This window comes from Pyricularia pennisetigena (genome assembly GCF_004337985.1).
Source record: "Pyricularia pennisetigena strain Br36 chromosome 4 map unlocalized Pyricularia_pennisetigena_Br36_Scf_6, whole genome shotgun sequence".
NCBI lineage: Eukaryota > Fungi > Ascomycota > Sordariomycetes > Magnaporthales > Pyriculariaceae > Pyricularia > Pyricularia pennisetigena.
The window spans coordinates 1,855,857-1,871,178 of record NW_021940918.1 but is presented as its reverse complement, the minus strand read 5'-3'; the positions used below and the strand labels follow the sequence as shown (position 1 = coordinate 1,871,178).

The 15,322-nt window shown below is 48.9% G+C and overlaps 5 protein-coding genes across 5 annotated transcripts; 2 read left to right on the top strand and 3 right to left on the bottom strand.

Annotated features, from left to right (window-relative positions):
* Positions 1-3,881: 3,881 nt before the first annotated feature.
* Positions 3,882-4,923, bottom strand: PpBr36_06161 (uncharacterized protein; the record flags this gene model as incomplete). Its single annotated transcript, XM_029893308.1, has 5 exons — positions 3,882-4,021; positions 4,128-4,311; positions 4,473-4,502; positions 4,672-4,717; positions 4,880-4,923. 5 exons carry the CDS (start codon positions 4,921-4,923, stop codon positions 3,882-3,884), a joined length of 444 nt encoding a protein of 147 aa, XP_029745652.1.
* Positions 4,924-6,207: 1,284 nt separating this feature from the next.
* PpBr36_06160 (uncharacterized protein) lies at positions 6,208-7,655 on the bottom strand (the record flags this gene model as incomplete). The annotated part of the gene is made up of 3 exons (XM_029893307.1): positions 6,208-6,254; positions 6,337-7,368; positions 7,451-7,655. The coding sequence occupies 3 exons, from the start codon at positions 7,653-7,655 to the stop codon at positions 6,208-6,210; spliced, it is 1,284 nt and encodes a 427-aa protein (XP_029745676.1).
* Positions 7,656-10,655: 3,000 nt separating this feature from the next.
* On the top strand, positions 10,656-10,868 carry PpBr36_06159 (uncharacterized protein; the record flags this gene model as incomplete). Its single annotated transcript, XM_029893306.1, has 1 exon — positions 10,656-10,868. A coding segment is annotated over one exon (213 nt), but the record flags the coding sequence as incomplete, so codon positions are not given.
* A 1,030-nt stretch (positions 10,869-11,898) lies between these two features.
* On the bottom strand, positions 11,899-12,153 carry PpBr36_06158 (uncharacterized protein; the record flags this gene model as incomplete). The annotated part of the gene is made up of 2 exons (XM_029893305.1): positions 11,899-11,975; positions 12,078-12,153. 2 exons carry the CDS (start codon positions 12,151-12,153, stop codon positions 11,899-11,901), a joined length of 153 nt encoding a protein of 50 aa, XP_029746357.1.
* Positions 12,154-12,763: 610 nt separating this feature from the next.
* PpBr36_06157 (uncharacterized protein) lies at positions 12,764-14,732 on the top strand (the record flags this gene model as incomplete). The annotated part of the gene is made up of 4 exons (XM_029893304.1): positions 12,764-12,945; positions 13,050-13,172; positions 13,236-14,627; positions 14,699-14,732. The coding sequence occupies 4 exons, from the start codon at positions 12,764-12,766 to the stop codon at positions 14,730-14,732; spliced, it is 1,731 nt and encodes a 576-aa protein (XP_029745836.1).
* Between the last annotated feature and the right edge of the window lie 590 nt (positions 14,733-15,322).

Below are 15,322 nucleotides of genomic sequence, written 5' to 3'. Positions count from 1 at the left end.
TCCCATCCCACACCAAAAAGCCAAAAAAAAAAGGTCACACCCAAGCGCACGCACTTTTGCACACGCCCACTTTACCATATTTTTAATCTGTCTTTTTATTTTATTTTTTTTATCTTCCCTCTTTCTTGATTTTATCTCATTTTATTTTTCATGCTCTCTGCAACGAATCGAAGACAGGACCCAGTCCCTTGCATCCTTCCCCTTCCCCGGATACTCTTCCGTCAGGGTACTTACTGCTACCACATCCTTCCTCGATTCGGTCTCTGCCATCTTTACGTTTATTTCCTAGGAGTTCTGTTAACCTTTGCAGTAGCTTGGACATTGAAGTAATCGACAGCTGTCTTTGATTCTAGCTGTACATGCGATCCGAACGTGTTTGTTATCGACTCTTATTCCAGCCGTTGAGACACCCACCGCTGCTTTGTCGCTGCCCGCAACACGTACTTAGATTTGACTTTGGAGAGCAAATAGCGACCTATTGTAGACAGGTGTTTTTTTTTTTTTTTTTTTTTCTTGTTTTCCTTTGAGATCACCGGTTGCAAGGATATTGCTCTTAACATACTTGCCATGCGTCCTTCAATCATGCAGATTGTGCCGTTGAACTCACGCGTTCCTGTCCCCTTTTGCTTTGCTTTCTGCATTTCTCGAGTCGGCCGCATAGCTTATAATAGTGGTAGTCTTACACGCACAACATGGAGCTTGTTCTCTGGAGCCTACAGTGTCATATCGAGTTTTGCCACTGAGATTCAAACCTGCAAATTCAAGTCGCACCGAATATCTTTCGCCGCCGCAGAAATTCAATTCACCCAGTTTTTCTCTCCACGGTTGCGTCGCGCCGCGCCCGCCCTTTCTCAACTCAGTTGGACGGATGGAGGGGGAAACGGTGTGCAACTCTGATGGGCAGTGACCCCAGTCTTTTCCCTTTCTTCTCTGGGCAGGGAGACGGTTCACACATAAAGGTTACCCGCTAAACCCGTTTCGGAGACAGTGACGGGATCAGCTGCTGGAAAATACCCCTTCCCGCCATGGTCGCCGAATTTTCTGATTGGCCAATCTCAACAACATGCTATCCACTTTGTACCTCTGATCAAAAGATCCAGAGAGTGGCCAGCACTCGCAGACTTGACGCGCACTCTGATCTCGAAAATCAGCGCCCCCCATCAGTTTGCCCTCTTTTCTCTGTCCTCGCCTTCTCTCGTTTCTTCGCTCGACCCCCGAACCAAACCTACTATCTGACTGGGATGCTTGAATTTTGAGAGTGATCCACTGGTTTCGATTGACACATTTTAATATACAACCGAACGCCTTTTTAGCGTTCCGGAAATGCATTCGGATCGCGCCGTGTGTCTCGGTCGAGTTCTGGAGTCGTCGCCGACTTTTTTGTGGTTTTGTCTATTGATTTTGCAACTTGATAAAAACGATACCTGCACCTATATCCGCTATTGCTCATCCCACACCCATGCTCGATGGTGTTTGAGCCAGATCGTTCGAAAGCCCCAATTGCAATCTTGCCGTCTGTATTTGTTTTGTTCGGTTTGGTTTATTCTGGCGTGTCTGAGACGCGTTCGTGGTCCAAGTACCTGTTGCCGACTTTCGATGGCACGATCGCGCGAATGAAGCTATCCGCGTCGCGATGCCTCTCCTCTAATTAACCGCACAACCGACGCAAAAATGTTTTAATTTGACAAGCTGATCTCAAGTTCCGTTCTTGGTAGTCTTTTCGTTTGATATTTGCCATTTCTTTCTCGTATTTTGCTTTACAGCAAGTTCACTGAGGCTTGTCGTGTGTCCTACGGGAGAAGTTGTTCGGACGCAAATCCATCAAAGTCGTTGCTTCGGCTGCCTACGCCCATTTCCCGGCACGCAGGTAATCCTACGACAAGAAATCCCGCATGCAAGTTACGAGAGATTGACAATCTATACTTTGGCCTAATGTCTCAAATTTAATTTTTTCTTGTGTGTGTTTTTGTTGGGTTTCTTCATCTTTGTCTGGGCGATACCCGACGCGCGAAGGGCAACTTGTTGCCCATGCATTCCCCTTTAAATTACCTGTGTAAAGCAGCGCCACGTACACGTCATTGCCTGTTGGGTATTTGACTAGTCTTTTACAAAAGCTGCCCGACCCTCTCCTGCTTCTCTTATAGGAAACTTCATGAGAGATGGCTTTTTGAGGGGCTACTCGTTTGACAGCTCGCCATCTCCACGCAGGTTTGCAATTAATGCCCAAAAGACGTCGGCAGCCTGACGCGACTGACGCCCGCAGTGTTTCGGGCTATTATAACCATGCTACAACCGCTGTTGAGGGATTATACAGGCGCATGAGTAATAACCAGCTCAGTAGAATGCCAGACATTGCAATATCTTTTATTTCTCTAATTCATTTTTTTTTTTCTTTTTTTTTTAAAAAAAAAAATTTCGCTTAGGTCAAAGCGCCCGACTTAGAAACTTTGTCTTTTAGGCTCACGGGCTGGGTCTTGCTTACCTACGGTAGTTCCTGGAGTCCCCACCACTAATCACCGCTATTTTTATCTTTTAATCTCTCATCAGCATTTCAAGACCCTGCTTAAGTTGACCGCCAGGACGAATGCATATCTATTTGATCCAGGAAGAAAACGCCTACCCGCTTGGGTGGATCGCAAATCCAGTCGTGCACGTCCTTGCGACATCTGATTACTATTATATTAGTAAATGCAAGCACATGAGTGTTTGGGTAAGGATGCTTCAATAGGAGCAACTCGACAAGGAAGCCTACGAGGCATCCTCGCTTGGCATGAGCCTATGTTGTTGTACTTGGATGGGATAGCCACCCCTTTTTATTAGTCTTCCAGGAATAGAATCCTTCTGGGCGCTTAGACTGGATGTATATACCTCTCACGTGATTTCTGTCACATGACTGTGGTATATTCCCCCATTTCTCCCTTCGCCCCGTACCTAGCTCAGGAGTGAAGCCCCAAAAGTCCATACACCCTTGCCAGGCAACTGGGTTCTAGGCTTCTAGTCTTAGAGCTGAGCAGCTTCCACTAAACACAAAACCGACCATCAAGCCCCCAGCGCTCCGACAGATGTTGGCTATTCCAACCATAAGATGCCAGGCCTGTCACTAGTCGTCATCGACCACTCTCCAAATGCGGGTGACGAAGCTTCCCCATCTACGCCCTTATTCATCTGGAAAGCTCACAGAATTTGACACTATCGTTGGAGGGGCAGAAAAAAGTATCTTTTACCCGTAAACTTTAGTAATGCGACATGGATCATCCTACACGTGTCACGGTGTGTCAGGAGCCTATACCCTCCATACCATAGCTCGGCACTTCTACAAACCATGTAGGTTGCTTTTACGCTGACCACTGTCTCGCCACTGATTGCTCCAGCGGTCTCCAAATTGCCACAGGCCGAAGTAAAATCACTGAGTCCAGGCGCAAAGAAAAGCCGCGCCTCTACTTCCATATGAAAAATAGAACCCAGAAGCCCGCAAACAAAGCCTCGGCACGTGGTATACATGCTTGGAGATTCTTCGTGTCCACCTCATGTCTTGTTAGGTATTGTAATCGGATTACCCATGACAAAGACCAGGTGGAAAGATCAGTTGACGCCAGTAAATCAAAGAATCAAAGCGATAAGTAAACATGACAAAAGCAGAAATCAAACGCTGCGACCAAATCAGAGAAAACCCCGAGCCGGGCGAGAATATGGAGGAAAGTGAAACGGTGTTGAGGACTGCACAAAGCCAGACGTCTTGGCATCCCGAGAAAGTATGGAAAATAATTGGTGTAGAGCGTTATGCATTCTTCCTTGTTTCTATCATCCTCCGTACACCGCACCAATTGTATCCGAGCACCTCGTGTTTCCCTCTTCACCTCCGTCACCCCTCATACCGATACCTAGATCGCGTACTTACGAGTCCACTCCCGTGCCGTGCTCTCGTACTGGGCCCGCGCCGTCTTGTAGACGTGGGCAATCTCGGGAACGAGCGGGTCGTCGGGGTTGGGATCGGTAAGCATAGAGCAGATAGAGAGAAGAACTGCCAAGTCGAGGACGGGTTAGCAAGAAAATTGACATAGCAGCTTACTTTGACTGCCTGGTCGCGATCCTTCTGCTACTGATTGATTGCAGCCGACGTGACCCACCTTTAGAAATAGTCAGAGCTGGGCTCCATTGGTCTCGCAGAATGTCGAGGCAGATGCTGCCGTTGCTGTTGATATTCGGGTGGTAGATGCGGGTGGTAAAGTTGACCTTCGGAGGCTTGAAGGGGTAGTCGGTAGGGAAGTGGATCGCCAAGAAGAACACGCCGCCAGCGTACGGAGAGTCGCTCTTAATGTCAAAAGTCAGCACAGATAACAAAGGTGAGTGATCATTTCAAAATGAACGATGCACTATCTCGCGAGCGTGCCATCCACTATGTTCATGACGCGGAAGTTGCCAGAAGTAAATGACAAAAAGCGACTCAGTCAGCTAGCGCGGGGTAAACTTACAGGACCCATGATAGTTGCTTGCCAGTGGAACTGTTCAACAAAGAAAGACACAAGTCAGAGATTTGATTCTCATCGATTCAAGAGCGAGACGGCATGACACCCGGAGGTTTCGGGCCTCGTCGGCAGCGTAATGTCGTGCTTGAGCCGAAGGAATGAGGGGTCAGGAGAAGAAGAGAAAAAAAAAGTCGGGCGCGCGTACCAAATCCTCGCCAGAAGGTCCGGCTGAGCATGATGAGGGAGGATCACTTGAGTGCAAAAGTTAGCAAATTGTTCTGAATGTATTCAGCATCGGTGTCGTGGTGCCTGTGCTGGCTGGTAGTAGTCTTCTGTATCGGTAACCCACTGGTCGTGTGGCCTCTCCGATACAGCGCAACGGCACACGAGCGATGGATTTATTGGCTACGTACCGGCCGAGATCAGCGAGCTCCTTGTTAATGCGCTTCAAAGCCATTGTGAATGTGTATGGTGTTTGCGGACAAAAAACTAAGTAGGTTGTCGGGAAGAAGAAAAATTAGATGTCGTGGGCTGTATTTATCGGAATCGCCGTTTTGGTCAGCCTCACGAAGCACTTTGTGGAAGCAAAGAGAAGGAGTGTGAATTTGCGACCGAGTCTGATTCAGCAGCAGCGAAAGCTGAGAAAGAGAATTCAAGTGGCAAATAGCAAGTGGTTTATGGTTTGGAGGTACGTACTATCGTGATTGAAGTCTCGTCGTTGGTGCAGATTTGAGAGATGGTCTTGGTTCAAAAGTCGTTGCAAAAATGGAGAAGAAGAACGTAGTGGGTGGGTTGAGTCGGAGGGAAAGCGGGATGGATGGACAGACACAAAGGCGGGCAGGCAGTCATGCGCAGAGTGGGGAAGGGATGTTGTCTCCAGCGATGAAGTCAGGCAGTGGCAGTTGACGCCTTGGGCGACACGGTGCCTCGTGGGTGCAGGCTGAGCCGATTCATTTGCCTTCCAGAGTGTGTCCGCGCCTAACATCAGCGATCCAAGCCAATAAGAGTGCCGCCTCATAGCGAGTTGGCCCCATTTTCACGCCCATCAGAATCATCCTGTTCTTCAACCCGATCTTTAGCACCTAATATTAGTGTTGGTTATCATGGCCCGCAATCCCCTTCTTTGATTCAGTAACAAACATTCGATCTGGCGTTAAATCGCTTTTTTTTTTTTTTTTTTTTTTTTTNNTTTCACTTCTCCTTCTTGAAAACTATTCGATCTCGGAAAAGTAAGTTCTATCAATTATACCAGCTGTCTATTGTTTATCATCACGAAGCATCTTTCAGCTGAGTTGACGGTGTCGCCATCCAGCCACGAACGGGCGGACGTGCAACCAAAGCTGTGGAGGCTGCGCCACTCGTCGCCTCGACTGGGCGATACAGCTTTGTATACTTCTAGTAAACCTTTTGTCATCATTACCCCGACACTGGGTGAACATTTATGCCTTCTCAATAAGGCGCAGAGCTCGGCAATCCCCGAAAAAAGTGAAAATTTAGAGTCGTCATGATATGGTAAGCAATATGTTGTTTTCTTATGCGCTTACAATACAATGAAGGGGCGAATTTACGGGAGTATGGCTGCGCCTGTGGCTTTGCTCCCAACGGAAGACCAGAACCCACACCTCGCTGATAAACAAAGCTCGCAAGCGATGCGTCACCATCTACCACCCAATTCAGTAAAAGTGATATGTATGCAAGTATGTATGTATATTTTGTTTGCCCGTTTTAACGATGTCCTCGGTTATACAAAGGCTTGGATGCCTGTCACCGCACGTCCGAGTATCAGGCCTGTCACGAATCGGGTGTTAGTAGTTGCAATGAGTTATGACATGGGGCATTTCTTTTTGTGGTATAGAAAGCCAAGACTCACTGTGAATATCGCTCTGGCCTTCATAAGTCTGTGTAACGAACAAGTTGGCCACGTGCCTTCCTATCCTGTACTCATCGCTAACAGCGTTTCCTCCGAGAACTTCTTGGAGCGTCCTCGCGTTTCTCAACGCCCGGTCGCAGTTCTCCCGCTTCACCATGCTGATCATGTCAGGCACCGATTTGCCCTCATCTATCAGTCGCCCGACTTGTATTGCGGCCAAAGAACCGTACGCTGCATCCGTTGCCGCGTCGGCGAGCTTCTTTTGAACCAACTGGAAGGAAGCCAGGGGTCTACCGAATTGTTTCCGTTCAAGGGCGTATTCCCGGGTTGCGGCGATGCAATCCTCCAGTGCCCCCATGACACCCATGGCGATGCCGAAGCGGGCAGAGTTGAGACAAGTGAATGGCCCCTTGAGCCCAGTCACCGTTGGGAACATGTTTTCTTCCGGGATAGGACAGTTGTCGAGATGGATCATGCCTGTCAAGCTGGCGCGCAGGCCGGTCTTATTTTTGATTGCCGGGGTTTCCAACGTTCCTGGAGGGCAGTTCTTGCGCTCAACCAAGAAGCCGCGAATTTTGGAAGGCCCTTCGCCATCTGCCAGTTTTGCCCAGACGAGAAGTACATCCGCAATGGGGCTGTTCGTGATCCACGTCTTGCTGCCGCTCAGGCTGTAGAATCCTTTCTTCGTAGGATGCGGGCGCGCAACCGTCTCCATCGATGCCGGGTCGCTGCCATGGTTGGGCTCTGTCAGGCCAAACGCGCCGAGCAGCTTGCCTGCAGCCATCTGAGGAAGAAAGCGTTCTTTCTGTTCGGTACTACCCCAGTAGTCGATACCTCCCATAACCAAGCTCGATTGCACACTCATCCCACTTCGGTATCCGCTGTCGACACGTTCGACCGCTCGCGTGATGAGTGCCCCAGCGACGGTCGAGACGCCAGCGCAGCCGTGACCGGATATTGTCGCGCCGAGCAAACCGAGCTCGCCCATCTCTGCGAGAATCTTTTTGTCGTAATTCTCGTTGCGGTAGGCCTCTAGTGTAGTTTGCGCAGGGCTGAGTCAGTAATTGAAACCCAGAAGACAGTACCAGGTCTAGGAAACGGACTCTTAACGTACCGAGCACGCGCGGCGCTAGCCTCTCTTGACAGTATCGCTCTGCAGTCTCAGAAATGGCAAGCTCCTCCTCTGTGAGGAGACTCTTGGAGTTGAGGGGGTCTTTCCAATCGAAGGATGCCTTGGCTGAGGAGTAGCATCTTCGGCCGTGGGAGGGCCTGATACAGGCGCTCGTTTGCGCTAGCCTGCGGGTAAGATATCGAGACATTGCCGTAGCTAGATATACGCGTTTAATTCAATGTTTGCTGGTGTTGCTCACATCTTGAATCGACCCATGGGAACCGGCCCCGATAGCTCGGCGTTGCTGGTGCTCGGTGACATAATTTGCCCCACACCGAGCGGTTTCGGCAGAACGTGCTGCGACCTGCTCCACAATTTATTCTGCCGAGCCGACGAGGGCGATCTTACCGGAGTTTACCTTAACCGCGCAGCCAGCCGCTGACTGGGTTATACCATATTCGTAGTTTGTGAGGTCAATGCTCATATGTATATATAATGATTTGTTCGAATTTCTACTGGAATATTTAGTGCTCATTTGATATACGGAAGCTGAGTTTGGAGTCATATAAGCAAGAAGGACGTGAGCAATATCTTCACAATGTTTTTATATTATTATGGTTACTCTACATTCGCATATGTCTTCGAGTTTATGTAATGAAAGGACGAGCGTGTGGGAACACTACTCTGCTTTCGTATTAACACATCCTCAATTCTCACCTACACCCCCCGCAGTTATACTTATTGAACACATCTCAATAGAACCGCTACTGAAAATGTTTTTGCTTAGGAGATTAAAGTGTGTTTTCTCTTGGCGTTTGCGGGTTGATATTCTTAGTAACGTTATGTCATTATGATAGTTGATCTCCTTCTCCATTGGATATCATATACTTGATTATGCTAAGGTACACATGAGTTGGTATTCAGTAAGAATTCATGTTCTTTTTTACACTGCCCAGATACACATATTACAAGGCTAAGCGGGGTTTACCCAACGTAAGATCATGTTTTCTCATCAGCCAGTCATATTCTTACTTTGCAAGAACCATGCCTATTGATACCTTGTTATATATCAGAATTATACACCCATAAAGCTCACTATGAGAAAGAAGGTGTTTTCACTATTCTTCCTCTCATCCGGGATAGTGTCTTCTACTTCGCGACTTGTACACCAGATGGACTCGTATCTAGATGTGCAATGAAGCCAAGCAGCCAGAATTCCGAGCTGGATGGCATATAGCTAGCGAAATTTTCGTATTCTGCACAAGAAGCTGAGACATGTACCATAATCCTCGGAAGACGTGTAACACAGGTTGGGCGGTGTTATAAATTCAGCATACATTAACAATCGCAGCAGGGATATGATGTAATGCCTTTTAACTTCCAGCTTCGCGAAGCCGTAGTTACATGAATCGAGGACAGCAATGCTTACCTGTTTAGATCCGGACAATGACGACTATGAAAAAGCCATTGGGACAAGGACGTGATCAGATAGATTCGGGTTGATTTGTCCAACCCCGAGATGTACATATTACTAGCGTTCGACTGGTCATCATATGGCATTGCATTGTAATGCATTACCAGTCAATTGGATACTTCATACCATGTGCGTATGACATCGGATCGGACGGTTGTCCGTTGATCATGAAAGCTTGGCACTTTTGTCATGGAGGTCCGAAGTGGACCGTGGCAATGGGTCTTGGGTTGACGGCGCCAGAACCGAATGCCCGTTCGAGAAACGCAGCACTGGTCAGTATAGCCGCAGATTAATGCGTACGCAGAACGAGTCTTGGCAAGGGCAAGCGGGAAACAAATAGGTCCGAAACTACTCAGAACACATCAAATTCAACCCAGGTACATGGCAAGACTCGGATGCGATTCGTCAATCAACCGCAGCTGATTCCTCTTTTGGGAACAATGGATGGGATGACTTCGTCTTGTCGTACAGACGGACTCACGGCCGGCCTAGAGACACGGTCGAATTTCATGACCAAACACAAACATCCGATGAGTTTTCGCCAGTCGTGATGATGGCAGGGGCCGTGCTTCTTCTCTTTTAGTTGTAGTCAGAAACACTAAACCGAGTGGATCGGCTGCCTGCACTTTTTGTTGAATCAGTTCTCGTCGTCCGGATTTGGGCAAATGTGAGTCGATCATTTTGGGGTGGGTGCCTATTTCCAAAAGAACAACATAATCCAGGGCTTCATCGACCTGTCAACGGTGGGAAACAGGCATTGTGTTTTTGATGAAATGCAGCATGGCTGCGAGACACACCATGGTACATACTACTTGTTGATAGGCCGGTGCTGGTACATAGCCCTGGGGGTTGCGTAACATGTTTCGATGTCGTCTTCAAGGCCAGTCTCGACCGACATTCATCGAATGAAAAGCGAAAGCAAACCTGTTTCCCAGCCCACAAAACGATGCGATTTCCTCCGAAGTGGGCGACCCGGTGTTTGCTTCATGGAATCTTTCCCTGGACTAAAGTGGAGCTTGAAAGAAAAATGTGGTTTGTTATCTGTATCAAGTCGCAGTTTGAAATTCAAGCTAGCCAAAGCCCGGGACATGTGAGAAGGTGGCACTCGAATCAAAGGCAGACAAAATACATCATTAATATTGAAATCTCGGGCATTTTAGACAAAAATCTGGTGGCCTAGGATGCCGACTTGTAGAGTAAGTATCTTATGGCTGGAGTGGCATCGATCGGCGCTGGGATGTTTACAGGCGTCAGTGGCGAAATAACAACTGACTGAATGTGATTAGTGAGGTCCCTGGTTGATGAATTGTAGAATGTGACGGATCCTTGCGATGGGAAAGTGCAGGCGAGGATGTGCAATCAATCCCTGGCGCGGTTGTCGATGCCAACTCTAGTTCATTGAGTCTGTAAGGGTGCAGGGCTGAATGGAAGATGCCGATAAAAACCCGTTCATCAGATAAGGTAACGTACCTAATACCACGAAATAGAGTGCATGCGTCACATTCAATCGTTTTTGCGTTTTGACTGCTAACCAGAGCATGCTCAACAGTGTGCATGTAGCCCAAACGAGCATGGTACACTGTGGCTTGCTGCGACTTCAAATATCTCCGATCTGTTACAGCTCGTTTCGTTCTGGGGTCCTGATACACGAGGTGGCGACATGCAGCCAATGGTTGTGAATTATTTTGCACTATTTGTGGGTCGGACCACCCAAAGTCGTTCGATTCTGCAAGAGAGCGGTCTTTGCCAAGATCTACACTGACCGGTGTTCTGCTGAGGAGGCCCGTTAACAAGTGGACACTGTGCCTTGAGAATCGAGGAACATGGCGACATATGGCGGATGCCAATTTCCTTAGGGCATTGTGCAGTTGTGCACCTTTGGCCTTTTCGGGCCATGGGCTTTTCCAATCCAAATGGAAGACAAACACCAGGGGTTTGGGAACTTGAAGCAACGAGGATGAGAAATCGCACCATTACCCACTTGTTTACCCTTGCCAAACGGGTCGATCATCCATCAATCAACCATCAATCCACCTAGAGCTGGGAAACCGACTTTCTGCTTTGTAATTTCAGAGAAGCTGATGCCGAGACAGACATTTCAACACGTGCCACGATGCTAGGCTGCGCCTGGACAGGCAAGGAGCGCGCAGACGGCACCGACCGCCACTTGCTAATAGCACCTCGTATATGCCATGATACCAAGCGAGTGAGACATGATTAATGGTCTATCTGTCATTCGCAGGGTAGAGGCTCTTTCCACGGGCCCTTTTTGGCTTTAGACTAGGCTTACCTTACTGTAGAGCTAAAATTTGAAAAGTCGTTCGTCGTGACAAGACGTCGCCGATTGGCTTTCCGATTCTTTTACGCCCCTCAACTACCGCCGAACAAGTCGACCCAGGGGTTCAGACCTCACGGCGGCTGATACCGACAGCGAATCAGGACGGAGATACAGTCTCCACAAGCCGCCCACCATGCCGAGATTTATTTTTTGGCCCACAACCGTTTCGATGAGCTTTATCACCTTTTTTTTTCTTTTTTTTTTTTTTTTTCCCCTGGTGACGTGACAAAGTTCATCTATCGCTCGACGAACTGGCCACCACCTCCTTGTCTTTTCCAGGAGCAGACACCCCTGGACATGCTAGATTGAGCCCCCCATGATTTCTAATGCCCAACAACAATCTCGGGAACTCGATTGTCTGTCGCAGCTCAATCGAATTTTCGACCACTCGCACGCTTGTGCCTGGATGGCCCCGTTTACCTGTCACGATTGACGCCAGGAGTAGCCCATTTTCATCATTTTGCTTCTGTACTTTTTATTTATTCGTTATCTTCTTAACATTCTTTGTACAGCAGACCCGGAATGGAACTAGAGGCTGACTCCAATTCATATACTGGGGTAATTATTAGCGTGATAGCCGATAAAGGAGTCGCCCACTCGTCTATACCTGACCCACAGATCTCCCACTCTCCTCAGGGGTTACAGGAAAGGTTCCTTTTTCCCACAGCCGTTGCCACATTTCAACGGTCTTTCATTCTTGACCAACTCCCTGATTACTGTGCCGTAAAATTTTTCAAACATTCGTGTCTTTGAACTATCTTTTGTTTTTTCGGCAATTCAAAATTATCCTTGATTGACGCTGGGGTTTACTTTTTTTCTCTTACGCACTACTCCCTGTAACCCACCTCGCCCACCATCTAAAATTGTCGCTCTGCGTTCCGCCAGTGGATGCATTGTGGGTGACTTACCAGGGTATGATCTGCCAGAAATCACCCTATGTTTCTGCTACCTTGCCGCGCCCTTGGCACCTGCGCCGTGCTTTAACACCCACACTCCCCCTCGCCATCCATTTCCCCCGATTTCCGCTCCTTCCCCCTTTTGGTGCTTCGAACGTCTCCCATTGTTAGCTGACAGTTGCGCCGGAATCCTGCACGGCTAGGCAGGAGGCTTTCAGCATACCATTCATTTCTCTTCAATAGACTCTCATTAACGCCGGCTTGTTTTCGACTTTCTATTCCTTTGTCAACGTCAATTTGCCGATTGATTCAGCAGGCTCTGAATAACCTTTTAATACCATACTGGCATCCGGATCGAGCTGTAATCACCCACCTTCGACGACGACTCATAATTTCAAAACGACGCGCGAGATCGGGGAGGATTCTTGGAGAGAAGGAAGCGTCTGTGGACATTGTGCAATTGAAATCACTGGGTCTACTCAAAGAGGGGAGACAACTGGTCTGACCGACCTACGGTCTTCGAGTAGCGGCGAAGTCTCGCGTGCCGAGCAGGAGCTTCGGGAATTGTTCGACCAAACCGATCGACGACCGACCAAGCAACCGTCAGCATGTCTGGATACGGCTACGGAGGAGGAGGAGGAGGAGGCGGTGGTGGAGGAGGAGGATTCCGGGACAGCTACGGCTCCGAGAAGGGCCAGTCCGAGCGGTCAAGATGGACGCCGCTGACAAGGATGCTGCTTTCCGGAGAGATGACACAAGAGAGGCAGAAGGAACTTACACCCAGGGAAAAGTTCGACCGATGGATGGTTAACGAGGGTTACCGAAGATTGTACGGATGCGACTCCTGAACCCTTTTCAACCTGTTGGATTTTGTGGCGCTAACATTCGGCTCAGCTTTGTTTTCGTCTTCATGATACTGCACGCGATGGTGTTTGCTTTTGGTTTCGTCAACTATGCTGTCAAGGATAACTTGCAGAGGACGAGAGACACCTTCGGCCCGACCTTCATGATTGCCAGGTATGTGCTCCCGTATATGGTCTGCCTGACTGCTGAGGATTTTGGCTGACATGGCGATAACAGAGCTGCGGCGCTCGTTCTCCACTTCGATGTTGCTCTCATTCTCTTCCCGGTTTGCCGTACATTTATCTCTCTTGCGCGTCAAACGCCACTGAACGGCATTATCCAGTTCGACAAGAATATCACCTTCCATATCACGACAGCCTGGTCCATCGTGTTTTTCAGCTGGGTCCACACTGTCGCACATTGGAACAACTTTGCTCAGATCGCTGCGCAGCAGAAGCTCGGCATTTACGGATGGCTGCTTGCCAACTTCGTCTCCGGCCCCGGCTGGACAGGCTATATTATGCTGATTGCACTTATGGGAATGGTCTTCACCTCGGTCGAGAAGCCGCGTCGTGCCAACTACGAACGATTTTGGTACACTCACCACTTCTTTATCGTCTTCTTCTTTTTCTGGTCCATCCACGGTGCGTTCTGCATGATTCAGCCCGACTTTGCACCGTTCTGTATGTCCTTCGGTACTTCGGCCATCGGTGTCTTCTGGCAGTTCTGGATGTACGGAGGCTTTGTCTACATGGCCGAGCGTATCGCCCGTGAGATTCGTGGCAAGCACAAGACGTACATTTCCAAGGTTATCCAGCACCCCAGCAACGTATGCGAGATTCAGATCAAGAAGGAGCACACCAAGACCCGGGCTGGACAGTATATCTTCTTCTGCTGTCCCGAGGTCTCGGTTTGGCAGTACCATCCATTCACTCTCACCAGCGCCCCGGAGGAGGATTACATTTCGATCCACATGCGTGTCGTGGGTGACTTCACTCGCGGCGTCTCAAAGGCTCTGGGCTGCGACTGGGACCGCAAGGGTGACGCTTCCAAGGTTGTAGGTCTCAACGGCGAGAATCCTGATGTCGACCCTGCCCTTAAGCGGGTGCTGCCTCGTGTCTACGTCGATGGGCCCTTTGGCTCTGCCTCCGAGGACGTTTTCAAGTACGAGATTGCTGTTCTTTGCGGTGCTGGTATCGGTGTCACGCCTTTCGCCTCGATCCTCAAGTCTATCTGGTACCGCATGAACTACCCACAGAAGAAGACCCGTCTGTCCAAGGTCTACTTCTTTTGGATTTGCCGTGACTTTGGCTCATTCGAGTGGTTTCGCTCCCTGCTGCTTGCCATCGAGGCTCAAGATGTGGACAACCGCATCGAGATTCACACCTACCTCACGGCAAAGATCAAGGCCGATGATGCTACTAACATCATGATCAACGATGCCAACGCCGACAAGGATGCTATTACTGGTCTCCGCGCACCCACAAACTTTGGACGTCCGAACTGGGATATGATCTTCAGGGGTATCAGGAAGCTACACACCCCGGCCGAAGCCGGTGTGTTCTTCTGCGGTCCCAAGGGTCTGGGTAGTACACTGCATATTTTCTGCAACAAATACAGCGAGCCTGAGTATGTTTCAATTCCCCAAAACCCCTTGATCGGATGTTATGTTATCATATTTACTGACTCGAATTTCACAGCTTCGCGTTCGTATGGGGCAAGGAGAATTTCTAATCTCGAGTCAATCAAGGAGATTTGCTTCTTCCGGAAGCGAACCTGGCAATATTTCTTCGAATATATACTTTTCGCAAACATAAACCTTGCTTGCCTGCTTCTCCATGGTCCTTGCGGCCTTTTGCAGATATACGGCAATGTGCTGTCAGGGAAGACGAAACTACGAAGGGATCCCAGGAGAACAGAGGGCCCTCGAGTCTCGGAGACTGTGTTGTACGCCCCATCGTCATGCTACGTGAGGCGCGCTGGACGCAAACAAAAGTACCGATAACTATATCCTTGTTATATATTTTTCATCCCTTGATCTTTGTGTTTCTTTTTTCCTTTTCTTTTTATCTTTTGCTGCGTGCACTGCTTGGAGCGTGTTGTTTCAAACACATTGCCTGCCTGCCCGGGTCTGAGCTGTCAGCGTTCACTCCCAAACCCGTCGTGCATGGCAAGGCGACGAGATATGCTAATGAACGGAATCCCAGAACGAAAGCAGATGCTAGAGAGTGCATACTGGCTCTGATCCTTTGGAGGGGGGCTGTTCAAAAGATGATAGTAGTCAAAGCGACCTCAGATGTTTTCCATATTTACCTATCCATCAT